Consider the following 16057-nt stretch of genomic DNA (forward strand, 5'->3'; position numbering starts at 1 on the left):
AGATTGTGAATGTTTTCATGTTTTTTCATCTTGATTGAAAGATGAGCTAAGTCGTCAACGCCCGTTTCAGTCCAAGCACTCTCACCTCCGCCGGCCGCGCCCGCTTTAAATAAAAGACACGGAAAACAAAATAGTTTGTTGCTTTCATCACAACCACACAACCACGGTGTTTTCACATATTGTTCAGATTTAAACACACGCGTATATGTTTTCGTTTTTGTCGTACATTTTTGCGTAAGATCATGTAGCGGTCCCTTAGCTTTACATTCAAGCCGAATTTGTAACGTTTTATCACACTTTTTAATGAACGCCACATTATAATTATTGTTCATTTTAACACTCACAAGTAATACTGATAACTACATGCTATTTCAACACGTATTTTATAATTTGCATTGAAGTTGACTCGAGTGTTTGTTTATATTAAAGAAGTGGCAAATGGCAACCTCGCGCGCAATCACTGTCCTGCCGGGCGGTAAAAACGAACCGGCAACGTTTGCAGGTGCGCCGTGCGGCGCTCCGAATTTTGCTACTTTTCCATAGAAAATCTTTTGTCTCACGCGCAGGGCTCTGGCAAAACCCTCTCTTTCACTCCTATTGGATTTCGTATTAGGAAATGTACTAAATCTTTTTTCATTAGAGCGCAATCGTGAGCGCACTTCTTCGCGCGTTACATAATACAGTAGGTATTATACAGGTGTATGGGATGATGGAATGATGGATATATTCATTGGTATTAACAGTAGTTTTAAAGATTACGATTGATTTTAAATTAAGGAGTATGATTTTATTATAATTATTTATGGGAGTTCACTGCACCAGCGCTCCTTAGGGCGAGCCGCCTCTGCCTATCAAGGTGAAAGCAGAAAACTTTGTGTAATGTAATAGATACCTACGTTACGAAATTATCTACTCATATACTAGATATTTTTACTCCATTCTTGCAAATAAATATATAATAAATTTGATTATCTTTATATGATTTGTTGTGGTAAATTAACCCTTATTCAAACGCGAGCCTGTGGAGGAGCTAACAAAAAAGTAAGATACGTTCCTGGGTAATTTTGGGTCGTAGATTTCAAAAATACACACAAAAAAGGGGTTAGTGGGGGGGAAGTACCCTTTTTTCGGTGGGAAGTATATATCCCGTCATCTGTTCTCTCTTGTAAAAAGTTTGGAAAGGTGGGAACTATAGCTCCCAGTGTCCACTCCAGACATCAATATTTTAAAACACTAGTTAGTTGCCCTGACTCCACTTGTGAATTTAATGTTATCGTAAAAAATTATAAAGATCAAGTTTTTTAATAAAGGAGGTGAAAGAACTCATCAATGCAAGTTTCTTTTACCGAGGGAAGAATTCGGAAATTGAAAAATGAATGATTTCAACATAAAAATGGCATTTTTCTAAAACAAAATAAAAACAATAGGTAAATACTAATGTATTGAGTTAAGATTTCTAATTATCTGATCAGGAAATAACGAATAACAATAAATAAGTCGCTTATACCAACTAAAAAAGATTTTTAGACACACAGATTTTATATATAGAATTTCCGAATGTCGTGTGCAGTGACGAACACTGGGATGATATCTTCCCACTTAAAGACTTAATTTCAATCGACTCAACCAAGGTATAAACGAAAGATTCTGGGCATATTTTTACGTTTCACGCAACCGTAATATAGTCTAGTTTACATAGCTAGAACTCAAATCTACTTATCTAATTTTTTTTTAGCACTACACCAAAAACTAAAAAATAACGGTCGTTTTCGTCTGCAAAATCATGTCACCTGACTTTGACGTGTGTTTACCATAACATGTAATAATTCTCTGAAAAGTATTTCCATGAAAAACAGTTCTCTAGAATGTTAAGATTGCGTAGATAAATATTACACTGCATTAGGTTTAAGCATATAAAAATAAAACACGATTTACTTCAATCTGAGACGTGGGAAGTATAGCTCCCAGCGTTTTAATAAGGGTTAACATTTGGGTAACAAGTACCTACTTCTGGACATTTTTTGCAATAAACTTTGCCACAATTGTCTCTTAATCATTGAAAACATGCTTGTTAAAGGTGTCGTAGTTTTTAAGGCGTTACCCGGCAATTTCGACTATGTTCAACCTCTATAAAGTCTGGTACAACATAAAGCACAATACCGAAAAAAATATATAAAATAGGATGGTCTTTGATCTTTAATTGCTCGCGAGGAATTTTTTCCAAAGTTAATAGATTTCTAGAAAAAAAATGTGCCGTGGTCATCGATTTTTCCGCAAATACTATATAAACTTCGTAACCTGCTGACTTAGAGCTCTGAAAATTTTATGTTTAATAAATTATCAGTTACACAACAGTCCCTGACGAGGATACTTTGTTTCACTGATTAGTATCTTTTTAAATACAAAATGCGAGGAAAAAAGAAGGTGCAGCGGGAGAGATTTGAGATCCGTCAAGTATGGTCAAGGTTATTAGCGCATGTAAAAGCCTTAAGGGGTGAAAGCTCATTTCGGGTAAAAAAGTAATCATTACGTAGCCGAAACTTATTAGTTTCAGAAATATTTGACATTTCAACTTTTTTTGAAAATTTTCCAAATTCTTGGGTTAACGATAAAAAGTAATAAAAATGTGTAAAGTGGATAAATAATACGTGCAATAAAGTCCTAAAGTGTAATTTTTAACTTTTAAATTATAAGTTATGAGATATTAAAGTCGTTGGAGATAAAGACGATATCTAGATATTTAGATATAAAGGGTGTCCCAACAAGAACGCAAGATTTAAATTTGGCGGCATTCGAAGTGTCATTGTTTGACATATCAACAAGTGTTATTTTTTTTTAGTAGAAGGTATAAGGTTAGTGAAAATGGAACGCTAAACGAAGGATCAACGCATTCTCATTGTAAAATTTGTTTTACCAAAATAGTGAAAGTTTTGCGGCTACAGTACACAAATTGCGATCAAAGAAATTGCGATCAGTAAAAGAGATTAATGGAAAAATTTGCTGAAACTGGGTCTGTTAGTTATGTAAAGACAACAACGCACCTTCGACCTGGTCGATCAACCGAAAATATCGCAGCTGTATGTGATGATATCGCTCAAACTCCATCCATCTCAATTCAACACTGAGCTCCAAAAATTGGTAGTTCCGAATCCACTATGCAGCGAATTTTGACAAAAGATTTGCGTCTTGCATGCTGGAGGGGATGTGGTTTCAACAAGACTTCGCCACATATCATACAGCCAGAGAAACAATACATTTGCTGCATCAGTCATTTCTCGGTCATGTTACTTCACGCTTTGGGGACCATAATTGGCCACCTAGATCATGCGATTTAGGGGTTTTTTTGAAATCGATGGTTTATGCGATTAAGCCGACGATGACTCAAGCCTTAAAAGACGAAATTGGACGCTGTATTAATGAAATACCACAGCATTTATGTAAAACGGTCATTGAAAATTTCATTAAAGATCGCGTATGTGCCAGCAAAGCCGCGGTGGCCATCTCCCTGATGTGTTCTTCCAAACAAAACCTCATCTTGTCTACTTTCCGATATAATATAGTTTTCACAATTTTTTTTTAATATCTGCGTTTTATGTCAAATTTAAATCTTGCGTTCTTGTTGGGACACCCTATATATATATATTTTTTTGTTTGAGTGAACTCGCCTTTAGTCTCCTTATATGTATTGTATTGGTGCAGTTAACGAATTTTATGTCGGTATGTTAATGGCCCGCAAACTAGTGTTAGAAGTGTTTATGGGCGGTGGTGACCCCTTAACATCGGGCCTACCTTCCCCTTTTACTTGCTCTGCCAAAAATGAAATGAAATGAAATGAAATGAAATGTATTTATTGCCACAATAATTTGGATACAAAAAATATACCTAGTTTAAACAAAGTTAAAAACACGCTTTAACAAGACATCGTATGTACTTATGAATTCATTGTATAGTTAATGTCACCGTTCGTTGATAAGTCGAGATAAGATCGATAGTATATATCGTCGAAGATAAGATCGTAGGTACAATGTTTGAATTTAACCTGTCCGTTCAAACGGGGTCTACAAAATAGTCGGTTACATACAAACTTACAAAAATAGATCAATGACATGTAAAATTAGTTAATATTTTATATGTGAATGTAAAAAAGTATCTCGAGTGAAGTTTCCTAATATGTATAAACATTTGTTTCTTTAATTAAAGTGTGATAAGATTTGTTTAATTAACATTAAACATGTCATCACCTTTATTGTAATTATGTTCAATAGTTAAATAATAATTATTAATGGTAGTCACATAATAGTCTCTATAGTAGATAATTATTTGGTATTACATATTAAGTATCGCAGAGTATCTGAGTAGGTATGTTGTAATTATTGTACCTAACGTCAACCTACCTTTTTACCTATACGAGTATCTACGTTTTTTCCTGCTATTGAAGTTGTAAAAAGATATGAAGGTAAGTAATTTTGACAATAGATAGTCTAGGACTCTAGGTAAAGTCCATTTCAAGAAAGAAGTCCCGTGGACAATTATGGAACTAATTTAACAGATGGGGAGATCGGCCAATACATTGCACATATCAATTATTTTATCTAAATATTTGAGTCGTAGTAGTTTATAAAATGAAATTAAATGAACGATACATAATTTCCCCCACAGATTTCCCCACATTTAACCCTGCCAACATTATTACGCGCGCATACAGCGCTGCGTCTGCGGGACTTCTTTCTTGAAATGGACTCTACCTACTCGTTTACTTGGTGTAAGTTCAAAATCGTTTATTCGTAGAATTGGTCACTAGAAATGGTCAAGAGAGAATACCTAATTGTAATTCCAATCCTACTAATATTGTAAATGCGAAAGTTGAGGATGTGTGTGTGTGTGTTTGTTACTCTTTCACGCAAATACTACTGAGCAGATTACAATGAAATTTAGCACACATATAGAGGGTAACTTGGATTAACACATAGGATAGGTTTTATCCCGGAAATCCCACGGGAACGGGAACTATTCGGGTTTGCCTTTGAAAACGCGGGCGAAACCGCAGGCGGAAATCTAGTATTAAATATTAATGTAATTATTACCAAATCGCCATAAGTCAGCGAGGATGTTGTGATCTACACTAATATTATAAAGAGGAAAACTTTGTTTGTTTGTTTGTTTGATTGTAATAAATAGGCTCATAAACTACTGGACCGATTTTAAAAATTCTTTCACCATTCGAAAGCTACATTATCCACGAGTAATATAGGATAGGTTTTATCCCGGAAATTCCACGGGAACGAGAACTATGCGAGTTTTTCTTTGAAACCGCGGGCGGAGCCGCCGGCGGAAAGCTAGTGTGTTATACTTAGATACCTAAATGCTGTTGTAGTACGTTTGTCCGGGCATATAGGTACGTGCATTAGCATGATTTCAATTTAATTCACAAGTAATTCCTAAAAAACAGTTGTTTATCTATTCATTTACATAAAATCAATTCTCAATTCAGAAACAGAGAATACCATAATAGAATAATTTAAAATAGAAAATAACACGTGTCCATCTTTAAAAACATTACTGGAATTTATAAATAGTTCATTGAAAAATGAAAAGTTAGGTACATTTGGGCTTGCGTTTTTCAGAGGACGCAATATTATTTTTTAATGTGTCAGTCTGAAGCTAAAAAAACAACCATTTATTGAAGGCTTGGCCTAAAAAACTGTAACATTTCAATGGACTAAAACCGTTTTATATTATGTATTCATTATTATGAAAAACTTATGTAATTAATATCTAGGTACCTAATTTGTGTGCGATACTCATACTCGTTAAGGTTTGTAGGTTAATCTATGCGTTATTTCAGATATTTAAAATTATAATGCATAAATTAGGTATTTTGTATGATAATATATAACTACATAACTATTTAGAATAACCATAGAATAACCTTTTATTGAATTCGGTGGGGCATTGCGAGATTGCTGAATTTAATAAAATCAATGAATGTCCGGGCTAAACTGTACCGCATGGATTTACTTCAATTTTCAAATTTGGTATAGAGGCTTGAGACCTGTGGAAGAATATAGGAAAGGTTTTATTCCGGAAAGGAAAGGTTTCCCACGGGATCGGTAAGTATGGGTTTCTTCTTTGATTACGCTGGCAAAGCCGCTTGCAGAAAGCTAGTAAAAAATATTATTAATTATCTAGATAACCTAAGTACTTACCCACCAGCTACCCTTGATAGCAAACATACATCGTGTTGAAATACAGCATTTAAAATTTCTTAATTACTCATGCTCTGCAGAGGAACCGTGACCAAACTGTGACATTAAATTCATCCACGGAAAATTTACGCTCTTTGCAGATCCAAAGTACATAGGTACTTAGTACCTACTCTACACGATTTAAAACAATTATCATATGAGATAAGAAACTACATATGTATTTATTTTGATATAGTTTTACATTGTTTTATTAAATAATGAATTCATCAACTCTTAAAAATTAATTTAAATGTAGTTTTCAATATTGTGTCGATAAATGTATGAATGCGGAGATAAGGTGGCCGGTAGGCGCAGAAAAAATACAGAGAAATCTATATTCATTATGTCTACTCTTATCCAAAAAAGTATCTTTTATTGTTTTTAATCCTGACGGTAACTTTTTTCCTTCATGATTAACGTATTAGTAAATAATTTCCGTTGAACTTATTTATTATGTCTGATCTAACCCCCTTTTAATTTACTTCTTATTAAAATTCATCTTTTTTACATAACTAATTTTATCATCAATATAATATATTGAGGCTAGAGAAGGGCTAGAGCCTACAAATACAGTATTTTCATAATTGTCTTGCCAAATTAGAAAGCCTATATTATAATTTAAAATATTGCCTCCATGTAAATACTCCACTTTAAAATTGTATTTCAAGAGATGGTTAGGTAATTATAATTATTATTTATTTACCTATTCCATCAATCCAGATCACGAGGGAGTAATTAATTAAAATAAAAAATTTGATTTCATGCCCTCTATGTTGTGTTGAGTAGAACTAAATCAAACCACATGAAACCATAGCCCATAGGTTATTAAACCTTGTAAGGTTGTTGGAATCCACAAACAGTTGGAATCAGATACGAGTCATAGTCTTATTTTATGTATGAAATTGGAAAATTGCAATGTTACTATCAAAAAGATAGATAAAAATCCTAATAAATGAGAATAATGATTATTTTTTTCTTTTTTCTTGAATCAGGGATGTTAAATATAGTGAGCGTAATTAAAAATATAAGAAAATTGATACTTAATCATTCAAACCTTGAGGCTTGAACATTAGTCTATAGAATTAAATCATGTTATGTTTATAATAGGACGATAAATAATGAAATGAAAGATAAGGATTTTGTATATAAAGTATTTATTGAGTCTCATATGACAAAGACAGTACAGAATTTATACTAAGACTTATGTTAGTGAGTTATCCACCCTTTTTCCACTTTTCTCCGGGTGTATACTCGGTCATTGGTCTACCAGATATTCCACATGTTCCAATTCCAACCCTGCCCTCTAGATTATCAGGCGATGCAAATATACTTTTACTTCTTATACCTGGCTTTTTAGATGCTTTCGTATGGAATGAAAGCCACTTATTCTTTTCACTCTCCCTTTCTTCTTCTATTTGTTTAAATCTCTGTTGCTTTTTTTGTTTCTTCTTTTTCAAATATTCCCTATTATAGCCTTTGCCTTGTCTGAAAAAAAGAGTAAGTATTCATATATTATTTCTATCGAAGCTCATACAACATAACTGATAAGATCCTGCAAACTGTGTTCTAATTTTTTTATAACAACTCATTAAAAGTTAGATTATTTGAAACATATTGTACACTTACTTTCCTTCATCACCACTTAAAGGTCTTTTCACTCCCGAGCCTAAAGATTTAACATCCAGCATAGATACAGGTTCCAATGTTGTGTATCCGTTAAATTTAACTTTTAGACTATTCTCACCAATCTCTCCAATTGTGGCTTCATAGAACCTAAAATCAAAATTCATGAAAATACATTTTTGGACATTACATCAAATCTTGTTTATATTGGGGTTTCTTTAGAGAACTGCCGCACGAATTATAGGTTTTTTGTGGGTGGGGGATGGGGGGGAGGAGGGGGGGACCCTCCCACCAAAAGGGGAAAGTTAGGAAACTAATAGTTTTGGAGAAAAATCTATTTTCCTATTCTAACCTCAAAATGTATGGAATTGGTGTAACAAAAATTTTACGATACATAAATAAAATACAAACAAGTTGTGAAAACCTACGTAGTTTTTTTTATTTGAGTGGGAATCGCCCTAAAGTCGCTTCTTGCACTCGCCGGCCGCTGCCGCGGCACGCTCGCTTCGCTCGCTCGGCTCGTGCGGCAGTTCAAATGTTAACCTAATACGCTCGTCGCTTCTCTCCTCGCTACCTATTTGAATACTAAAAGTTTAATAGTTTTTTAACCTACGTAGATTTTTTTAAAGCTATTGCATAGCTTCTATCGCGGGCCTTGAGCGCGGCGACTGAATGTAAAAATTCCGTAACGTAAAAACCTAACGCCCCCCAATCCGACCGGCACAGTGATGCTATGCAATAGCTTTACCGCGACAGTCCTCGAGTGCCACACGTATTTTTTGTTTGAGTGGGAATCGCCCTTTAGTCGCTTCTGGCACTCGCCGGCCGCAGCGTAAAGTCACAGTACAGTGAAATAGAACGTCTTGGTCCGCTTTTTTGCACAACAAAACGGATAAATGCACTTTTTTCGCACAAAAAATTATTAACTTTAAAAATTAATAACTAAAAAACTACAAGTTTCCTAACGATAATATTTTGGAATTACAATCTTACATTACCTAGCTAACTAAAAATATAAATATTTCCAACAAATTCGTGCGGCAGTTAACTAAAGCCAACCCAGTATATTACACAGATTAATAAAATAAATTGGGATAGTAGATGTTATAGGGCAATAACCCAAATAAGAACTTACATGCCATCAGATTTCCATTTAGCAAGACACTTGTCCCCAACATGCCACTTTTGCACTGCTGCCGCATCACCACTCTCCGCAGCCAGCAGGGAAGCTGTAACATCATCATTATTACTAGAACTATGAACACTGACATTGGTTTCACCCTCTTGAGTTTTTATTAGATCTTGAGTCAACTCAATTACTTCTTCCAAATCCGCTTTGAGCTTCAAAAGTTCTTCGTTGTCTGGATCAGTCAATAAAGCAGCTTCTACCTAAAATATTATTTGAAACAACATTGATTTAATGTTCATAATAGGAAAATGGCAATTATTAACAATAACTTTACCTGTTGCAACTGCAATTTATAGTTTCTTAAATCATCTGCCATTTTGAAATATTGCGTCTAAAATTATTTATAAGTCGAGTCCAATCCACATGGCATTAAAATCCAAATTCACACGTAAAAAGTGTGAAGCTGCAGTTGCTATGTTGACAACAGTAACTATTTTGATTTATGTTTTTGTACCTCAGAGAACACTGTACTATAGTTTTGAAGGTGAATATATATACAAATAAACATTCACTTAATTATCAGTAAACAAGCGAAGCGTCCTAACAATTGAATATTTTTATATCACAATTAATAATCGCTGCTTTTTGATGGACGAACCATGTAATAAAACCAATAACTATAGAATAGAATCATGTCTCAAGTCTCAACTGTCAAATATCTGTCTAAATTTGACACACTTTTTAGCTTTATGATAGTCTATGGTTAGCTATGGTTCCCTTAATGGTTCCGGTTCCTGGAACCGTTCTGTAATATTGTACTAGGTACCTTCTTTTCTTTTAAAAATAAGTAATGAAAAATATGACTTATAATATTACATTAAAAGAATTAGAAATTATATATGTGGTTAGAAAATATTACGCTATTTTCTTTAATCAGGACCCCTTATGAAGGGGGGCGTTAGATGTATGACATTTTGTACGAATTAAGATTCATATATTAATACATATATCAAAGTAAAACCCTATGGATGCTTTTGGATTTTTAATACTTTTTCAAATTTATTGTCGGCTGTGAGGCGCGAGACCCATTGCACTGCGAGGCCGAGGGAGCTGGCCACACTATCCCCCATTAAAATGCTTGGTATCAATAAGAAATAAACACTAAAATTATATGTAACTTATAAATACATAATTAATAAAGGTAAACTAACTATAGTGGCTATAGGAGGATTTATATATGTATAGGGGAAAAAAAGTAGATGAATAAGTTTCCATTAATTTAATAATATTATAAAAATAGTAAAATTGAGTATAATATTTACAAGCGTTCTTAAATTATTAATAATATTAGAAAATAAATTATTACATTGCAAAGTTCATACCTAGCATGCATAGTAAACTTCACGTACATAATATTATGTTAAGCCTACATAATTATTAGATTTTATATGCATGTCAATATACAATTAGCAAAATAGGTATTTAATTAAAACCAATTAAGAAATGCGGATATTCCACATAATATGAAAGTTCCAATTAAATTAACTAATGATATGTGATCATTACAACGTTTATGATTGTTAAGAATATAACTCGAGATCACTGATAGAATTATTACGAATATCTTAAGGTCATTAAAGTAATAACAAAATCATAACGATCAAATATAATAACAAAACGAATTAGCATTTTGAATATTGTTACAATAAATAAATAATTAAACATAATATTATCATCATGGACACAATATTAATGATTTCCGTAAATGATATATTATTGTCTAGATAAATTAATATTTAAAAAATGTGAAAGACCATAATATAACTCGACCATATTAACTCAAGAACGGCTGAATAGATTTTAATGATTTTTTTTAATTATTATTGGATCTTCACTTGAATAAATATAACTGTAAAAATTTGAAAGTACAAGTCAAGAATGCAGAAAGTAAAAATATTAATTAACGTGTATCATAGTAATGGATATGAGTAAGTATGTTAGGTAATTGTTGCTTACACCACAAACCGCGTAAATATATTCAGTAATAATTACTGAATATATTTACGCGGTTTCAATCATGGTCCATACTTTTGATATATTAAACAAAAAATAATATTAAATATATTTACTGAACTATTTGGCGAAACCTGGAGCCTTTAGTAGAAAGAGAAAATAAGAAATAACTAGTCAGAAAAAAATAACACTCTTTGTAACCCATTTTTAAATATTATGAATTTGAATTTGGAATGCCTACATAATTTCCAATCGTAATATAATTAGACCATTTTATTATTATCTAATTGGCCAAATTATTTAATTTAATAAATGGAATGAAAGGCAGACATAATTTTTTAAATAAAATTTCTAAAACAATTGATAATGAATCGTTGTCACTTATTGCCACGCATTTCCTGTACCTACATTTCAATTCACAATGATTTATCACAACAATTTTAGTTTAATGCACATCGTTTTCGTATCCTTAATCCTAATTGAAGAGATAGTATATTTATTTAACTATCAACACTAACGAGGTGTGTCTGAAGAGCCGTGGATTGGTGGTAGCGTCTGCGAGACGCGAAGTCTTCATTATCGTCATTCAGTCTTTCCTGTTCCATAGACACGTCAGCATGCACTGGAGTGACGACCAGTTGCTCATATTCTAATGGGCGTTTTCTAAAATAGCACAAAATATTATTTTTATAACCAATAATTGTACCTAATACATAATACCCACTATGAGAAATAACAGAACTAGATCAAGATTATCATAGCTAGAAGTTGTCTTTTGCTACTCTACAATTCCTAGAGACCTAGCAACTTAATATTATGTATCTTGCAATTAACTAAGGTAATAAGACTGATCAGTTCACTAATTATGTATTATGATATTATTTATTGTTAATGACGTTATTCTACATAATAAAGTTCATCTTAAATAACTGTAATGATAATGTCTTGAAATCGACATTAATTATTCAATGCATACAAACATACTTTAATTAAGGAAGTTTTCATATAATGATCAAAAGTATAAAATAAATTACCCGATAGCTTGCAAGAACGATATCTTCAACCAATGGAAAAAGTGGAATTCGGATGCACGACCGGGTTTGACGGCGGGATTAGCCGCGCCAATGTAGAGCCATAGCAACCACAATATTAACAAACAACCGAGAGCATACATCCAGTGCACTAACAACATCAATAGCAACTTTATTGCCACCTGGAAAAAAGTTATGAATTACTACCAATATTCGAACATAGCGGTACCTTTTTTTAAGGTATAGTGTGGTGACTACTGTTAAGTCTATGTCTAAGTTAAAAGCGGATTTATTTTGTCCCATTATAGCGTCGCACACTTATCAATTCAGAAAAATAACACAATATAACACAATAGGAAATTGAAATACGTAAAAACAATACACAATTTGCTCAAAGAAAATTTATATAACAAAAAATACTAAAAACATTTACTTCATCAACATAATGTGTAATGTGTATACTTACACCAGCAAGAGATAACCACCTATTACACAAGTGGGAATACCAGTTTTTATTTTTCGAATGCACATTTACAGCAGGACGCACATCACCATTTGACGCACGTCCATTCATGATTGCGGAATCAGTGGGTGAAGGCGTGAAATCCTACATAAAATTAAAAATAAATATTACAAATAATGAGTATTGTAGTGATTGTAGCACATTAAAGGAAAATTTATTGCTATTCCTTATAATAGAATGTTAGAAGCTTATTAAAGATTGATTTGAAGAACTTACGCCAACTGTTTTATGGCGGATTCTTTCAGGAAACAATAAATCCAAATCACTTCCAGTTGCGCCATAAACCTGCGTGTCCCGTTGTGAATGACCCTGAAATCTGGATCCATAGAATAATTGAGTTACTAAATGTGTTGATTGTGACTAATCTTTTTATTTATGCCCAATAAGCCATTGAAGATAAAGATCGATAAAATATTGCGTTTTAATATAATATTATTAATACAGTTTGTATTATAAATGAGAAAGTTAAAAGTTACACAATCTATCCTAAAACCGGCATCTTGTAATTTTCATTCAAGAAATTAATATATTCTTTACAAGCATGTAGATTTATTATAATATTGCATGCATACATGACTGGTGAACAACAGCTACATAAACAAAATATGAAATATAAACAAAACATAAAACAAAATCATACCTCATTTCACGTCTGTGTTGTAAATCAAATGTTTGAGCGAGAGCAAAGTAAGAATAATCAATACTAGCATATGTGATCAGGAAGGGCATAGTAACAATTGGTGCAAGTTTATTGATGTCACCAATGATGATGAATGTAACGGTCACTACTGCTACTACGATCATGGAGTAAATGGGCACTTTATTAGGGCCTCGCTGCAAATTTTGGAATTAGCCATGAGTAACTCAAATTAAAATGAACAAAAATACGTAACATGTATCAGAACTTACCCCATGTCCTAAGGCGTCTAACCCAGGTATGACTTTTTCAATACTAATACTTTGTAATACTCTTGGTGTTCCATACATAGCGCCCAGACAGGAACTCATAGAACTGACATATAAACCAGCGAGCAGTAGAATTTTGACTGCAGACATGTCAGCTGTTATAGAGAAGTTTGTAAGCAATGCCTCTCTTGTAACCGTTGCTGCCAACGTTATGACAAACATGAGGTAAAGAAAAGTCCTGCAAAAATATTTAAAATAAGAATACAAACAACATAAATGCAAAAATATAATATCATACAAAGTTATGCAAAATACCCAGTACTGATGGCAGCCAATGATCCATTAGGTATATTTAAGGAAGGATTTCTCAGATCGCCACTCATGTTAATACCTGCTAGTATACCAGTTATAGTGGGGAAAAATACACCAAAACATTTAAACCATGTGTATCCATCCTGGTAGTCTGCCCATGTGTTATTGGCTATTGTTCCACCAAGCCATCCTTTAAATTCAACATCTAAAAATAAAAATATATATTAAATGTATTTCATTTAATAACTCAGGCCCTGGAATCACAGACACAATAGAAAATCTATTGTGTCGTGGACCGATCGGGCCGTTCGGGGCTCAATGGGTTAAAGATAAAAAGTTATTCTGCAGTCTGCACTATAAACAATTTGTTTTATTGGATTAACACACACCAGCCACTTACAGACATAGCAAATTAAAGTGTCTAAAAATAATTAATACAATAAGTTTTGTACTTACTTGGGACAGTAGTGAATGATCCCACAAAAAAGTCCAATGCTGCTACTAAAATAATCAGCAGTAGTACAAATTGCAATTTGATAACCCATTTGACTCCAGCAACATTGATTGTACCTAACAATAGAACTGCTGAAACAGCAAACCCACGGGCTGCCCAAGTGTTGTCTGTGCCAACCAGACTCGCCATTGATTCCCCAAAACCAAACACATTTAAAGCACATCCTACAGCCTGGAAATATTTCACTTCATGACAAACTTACTGATGAATTTAGATAAAAAGTAATTCTATTAAAAGTCATATTTATCACTTGTCACAGTCAATCTATTTACTAAATGTTTAATCAGTTGTCTTGCTGTTTATTTATTGAATTATATTTATTAAGTATGTATTTGAAATATTTGTATCACCATTTGTATAAACATGATTTACATATTATTCTAAAATACTATAATGATATTTAATTCAGTCACTATTATACATACTTGCCCAAAACAATAAATCATTCCCAATGCACCACCCATTCTGGATCCCAGTGTGTGAGCCAGCAAAAAGTACACACCACCACTTTCAATTCTGCATCTTTCACATATTCCCACAGCAGACAATACTGAGATCAAAGCTACAAAAACTGAAATTTAAAAGTATAATTATTGAGACGTCATGAACTTAAGTCTAGATAATGTGGTAAGAGAAATATTATATACCTGTAAAAATTACTATTAATATAGCATTGATTAAACCAGCTTGTCCAACCATCCAGCCGGACCTTAAGAAAACAATAACTCCAAAAATATTTATAAGACATGACGTAAATACCCCATCCCATGTTCCAAAGAGTACTGGCTGGGAAATGAAGAAATTAGATTTCCACCACGGTACATCTCCCTAAAAAGATAAATGGAAGGAATGATGATATCATACAAATAAACAATATTTTTACTATTATAAAGCTAGTACCTGCACGTCTGCAAATATCTCGTTTGCCCCTGAAGCTTGATGTCCACCTGTACCATATTGTGATTCATTTCCTAAATCTACAAAACCTCCAGATTGTCTTCTCATACGTGCTCTATCAAAGCCTGGTTCTCCACTTTGAAAACTAGCCACATCTAAATCAGTCCTTCTAGATCTATTACTTTGGTCCATTGTGGTAACTTTATTCTAATTTAACAATTAAATTTAAAATACTCATTGAGTAAACATTGTTAATTTATAGCCGAAGCACAAAAAAAAAACGCAATCAGAATTCAGAATTCACTATTGACATTGTCACTTGTCAGTATTTTATACGTCATTTGGAAATGACAGAGCGTAGATAGAGAAACCAAGAGTGTGAGTACAGAATATGCTACTCTTTGGTACAGATTACAGAAAACGAATTTATGGTCATTTATTTCACGATACAATTTTTTTTTTGTACACACACGATACACCACGATACACATAATATTAATCTGTGATATTAATAACCTGTGGTATAAACTAAAATATTAATAATTATTGTGATCCGTAAATGATAATTATGGTTAGGGAGCCAGGTGCAAATTTGGTTAACTATTTCCTCTCAAGAGATAATTCGTCAGACGCATGAGAGTATAGTATTATAAAGCCTCGTGAACGTCAGCTGGCGCTCGGTTGGGGGGGTGAGCGGTTGTAGCCTCCCACGCACATAGGAAAAAAAATACATTCATTCATTCATTTCCTCTCAGCTAAAAATTTGTCAAATTGTAGCTAACCCAATATCTCAACGAAAAAAAATAGTCAGCTGGTTACAACATGGTGTATTATACGTCAGCTGGTGTCTCGAACATGAAAGTT

The 16057-nt window shown here is 33.1% G+C and overlaps 2 protein-coding genes across 2 annotated transcripts; both read right to left on the reverse strand.

Moving 5' to 3' along the window:
- Positions 1 to 7382: 7382 nt before the first annotated feature.
- Positions 7383 to 9679, reverse strand: Spf30 (survival of motor neuron-related-splicing factor 30). The gene is made up of 4 exons (XM_090102789.1): positions 9332 to 9679; positions 9004 to 9257; positions 7872 to 8018; positions 7383 to 7730 (listed from the first exon to the last, which is right to left on the reverse strand). The coding sequence occupies exons 1-4, from the start codon at positions 9371 to 9373 to the stop codon at positions 7460 to 7462; spliced, it is 714 nt and encodes a 237-aa protein (XP_089958915.1). The 5' UTR covers positions 9374 to 9679; the 3' UTR covers positions 7383 to 7459.
- A 972-nt stretch (positions 9680 to 10651) lies between these two features.
- Positions 10652 to 15505, reverse strand: LOC149907745 (solute carrier family 12 member 8). Its single transcript, XM_090102790.1, has 11 exons — positions 15197 to 15505; positions 14944 to 15124; positions 14722 to 14867; positions 14239 to 14467; positions 13786 to 13987; positions 13474 to 13708; positions 13205 to 13398; positions 12781 to 12880; positions 12508 to 12648; positions 12045 to 12223; positions 10652 to 11673 (listed from the first exon to the last, which is right to left on the reverse strand). The coding sequence occupies exons 1-11, from the start codon at positions 15383 to 15385 to the stop codon at positions 11511 to 11513; spliced, it is 1959 nt and encodes a 652-aa protein (XP_089958916.1). The 5' UTR covers positions 15386 to 15505; the 3' UTR covers positions 10652 to 11510.
- Between the last annotated feature and the right edge of the window lie 552 nt (positions 15506 to 16057).

Source organism: Colias eurytheme, chromosome 6 (assembly GCF_061535395.1).
Source record: "Colias eurytheme isolate Ceu_HAF_F1 chromosome 6, ilColEury1 Martin Lab GWU primary, whole genome shotgun sequence".
In the NCBI taxonomy this organism is placed as follows: domain Eukaryota; kingdom Metazoa; phylum Arthropoda; class Insecta; order Lepidoptera; family Pieridae; genus Colias; species Colias eurytheme.

Coding starts and splice junctions, on each gene's coding strand:
- Spf30 (XM_090102789.1), bottom strand. CDS start 9,373: ATGGCAGATGATTTAAGAAACTATAAATTGCAGTTGCAACAG. Junction 9,258..9,331: donor ATAAATTGCAGTTGCAACAG/GTAAAGTTATTG, acceptor ATAATATTTTAG/GTAGAAGCTGCTTTATTGAC. Junction 7,731..7,871: donor TTAAGTGGTGATGAAGGAAA/GTAAGTGTACAA, acceptor TCTTTTTTTCAG/ACAAGGCAAAGGCTATAATA.
- LOC149907745 (XM_090102790.1), bottom strand. CDS start 15,385: ATGGACCAAAGTAATAGATCTAGAAGGACTGATTTAGATGTGGCTAGT. Junction 13,399..13,473: donor TAGACGCCTTAGGACATGGG/GTAAGTTCTGAT, acceptor CAAAATTTGCAG/CGAGGCCCTAATAAAGTGCC. Junction 11,674..12,044: donor TCGTTCTTGCAAGCTATCGG/GTAATTTATTTT, acceptor GTGCTATTTTAG/AAAACGCCCATTAGAATATG.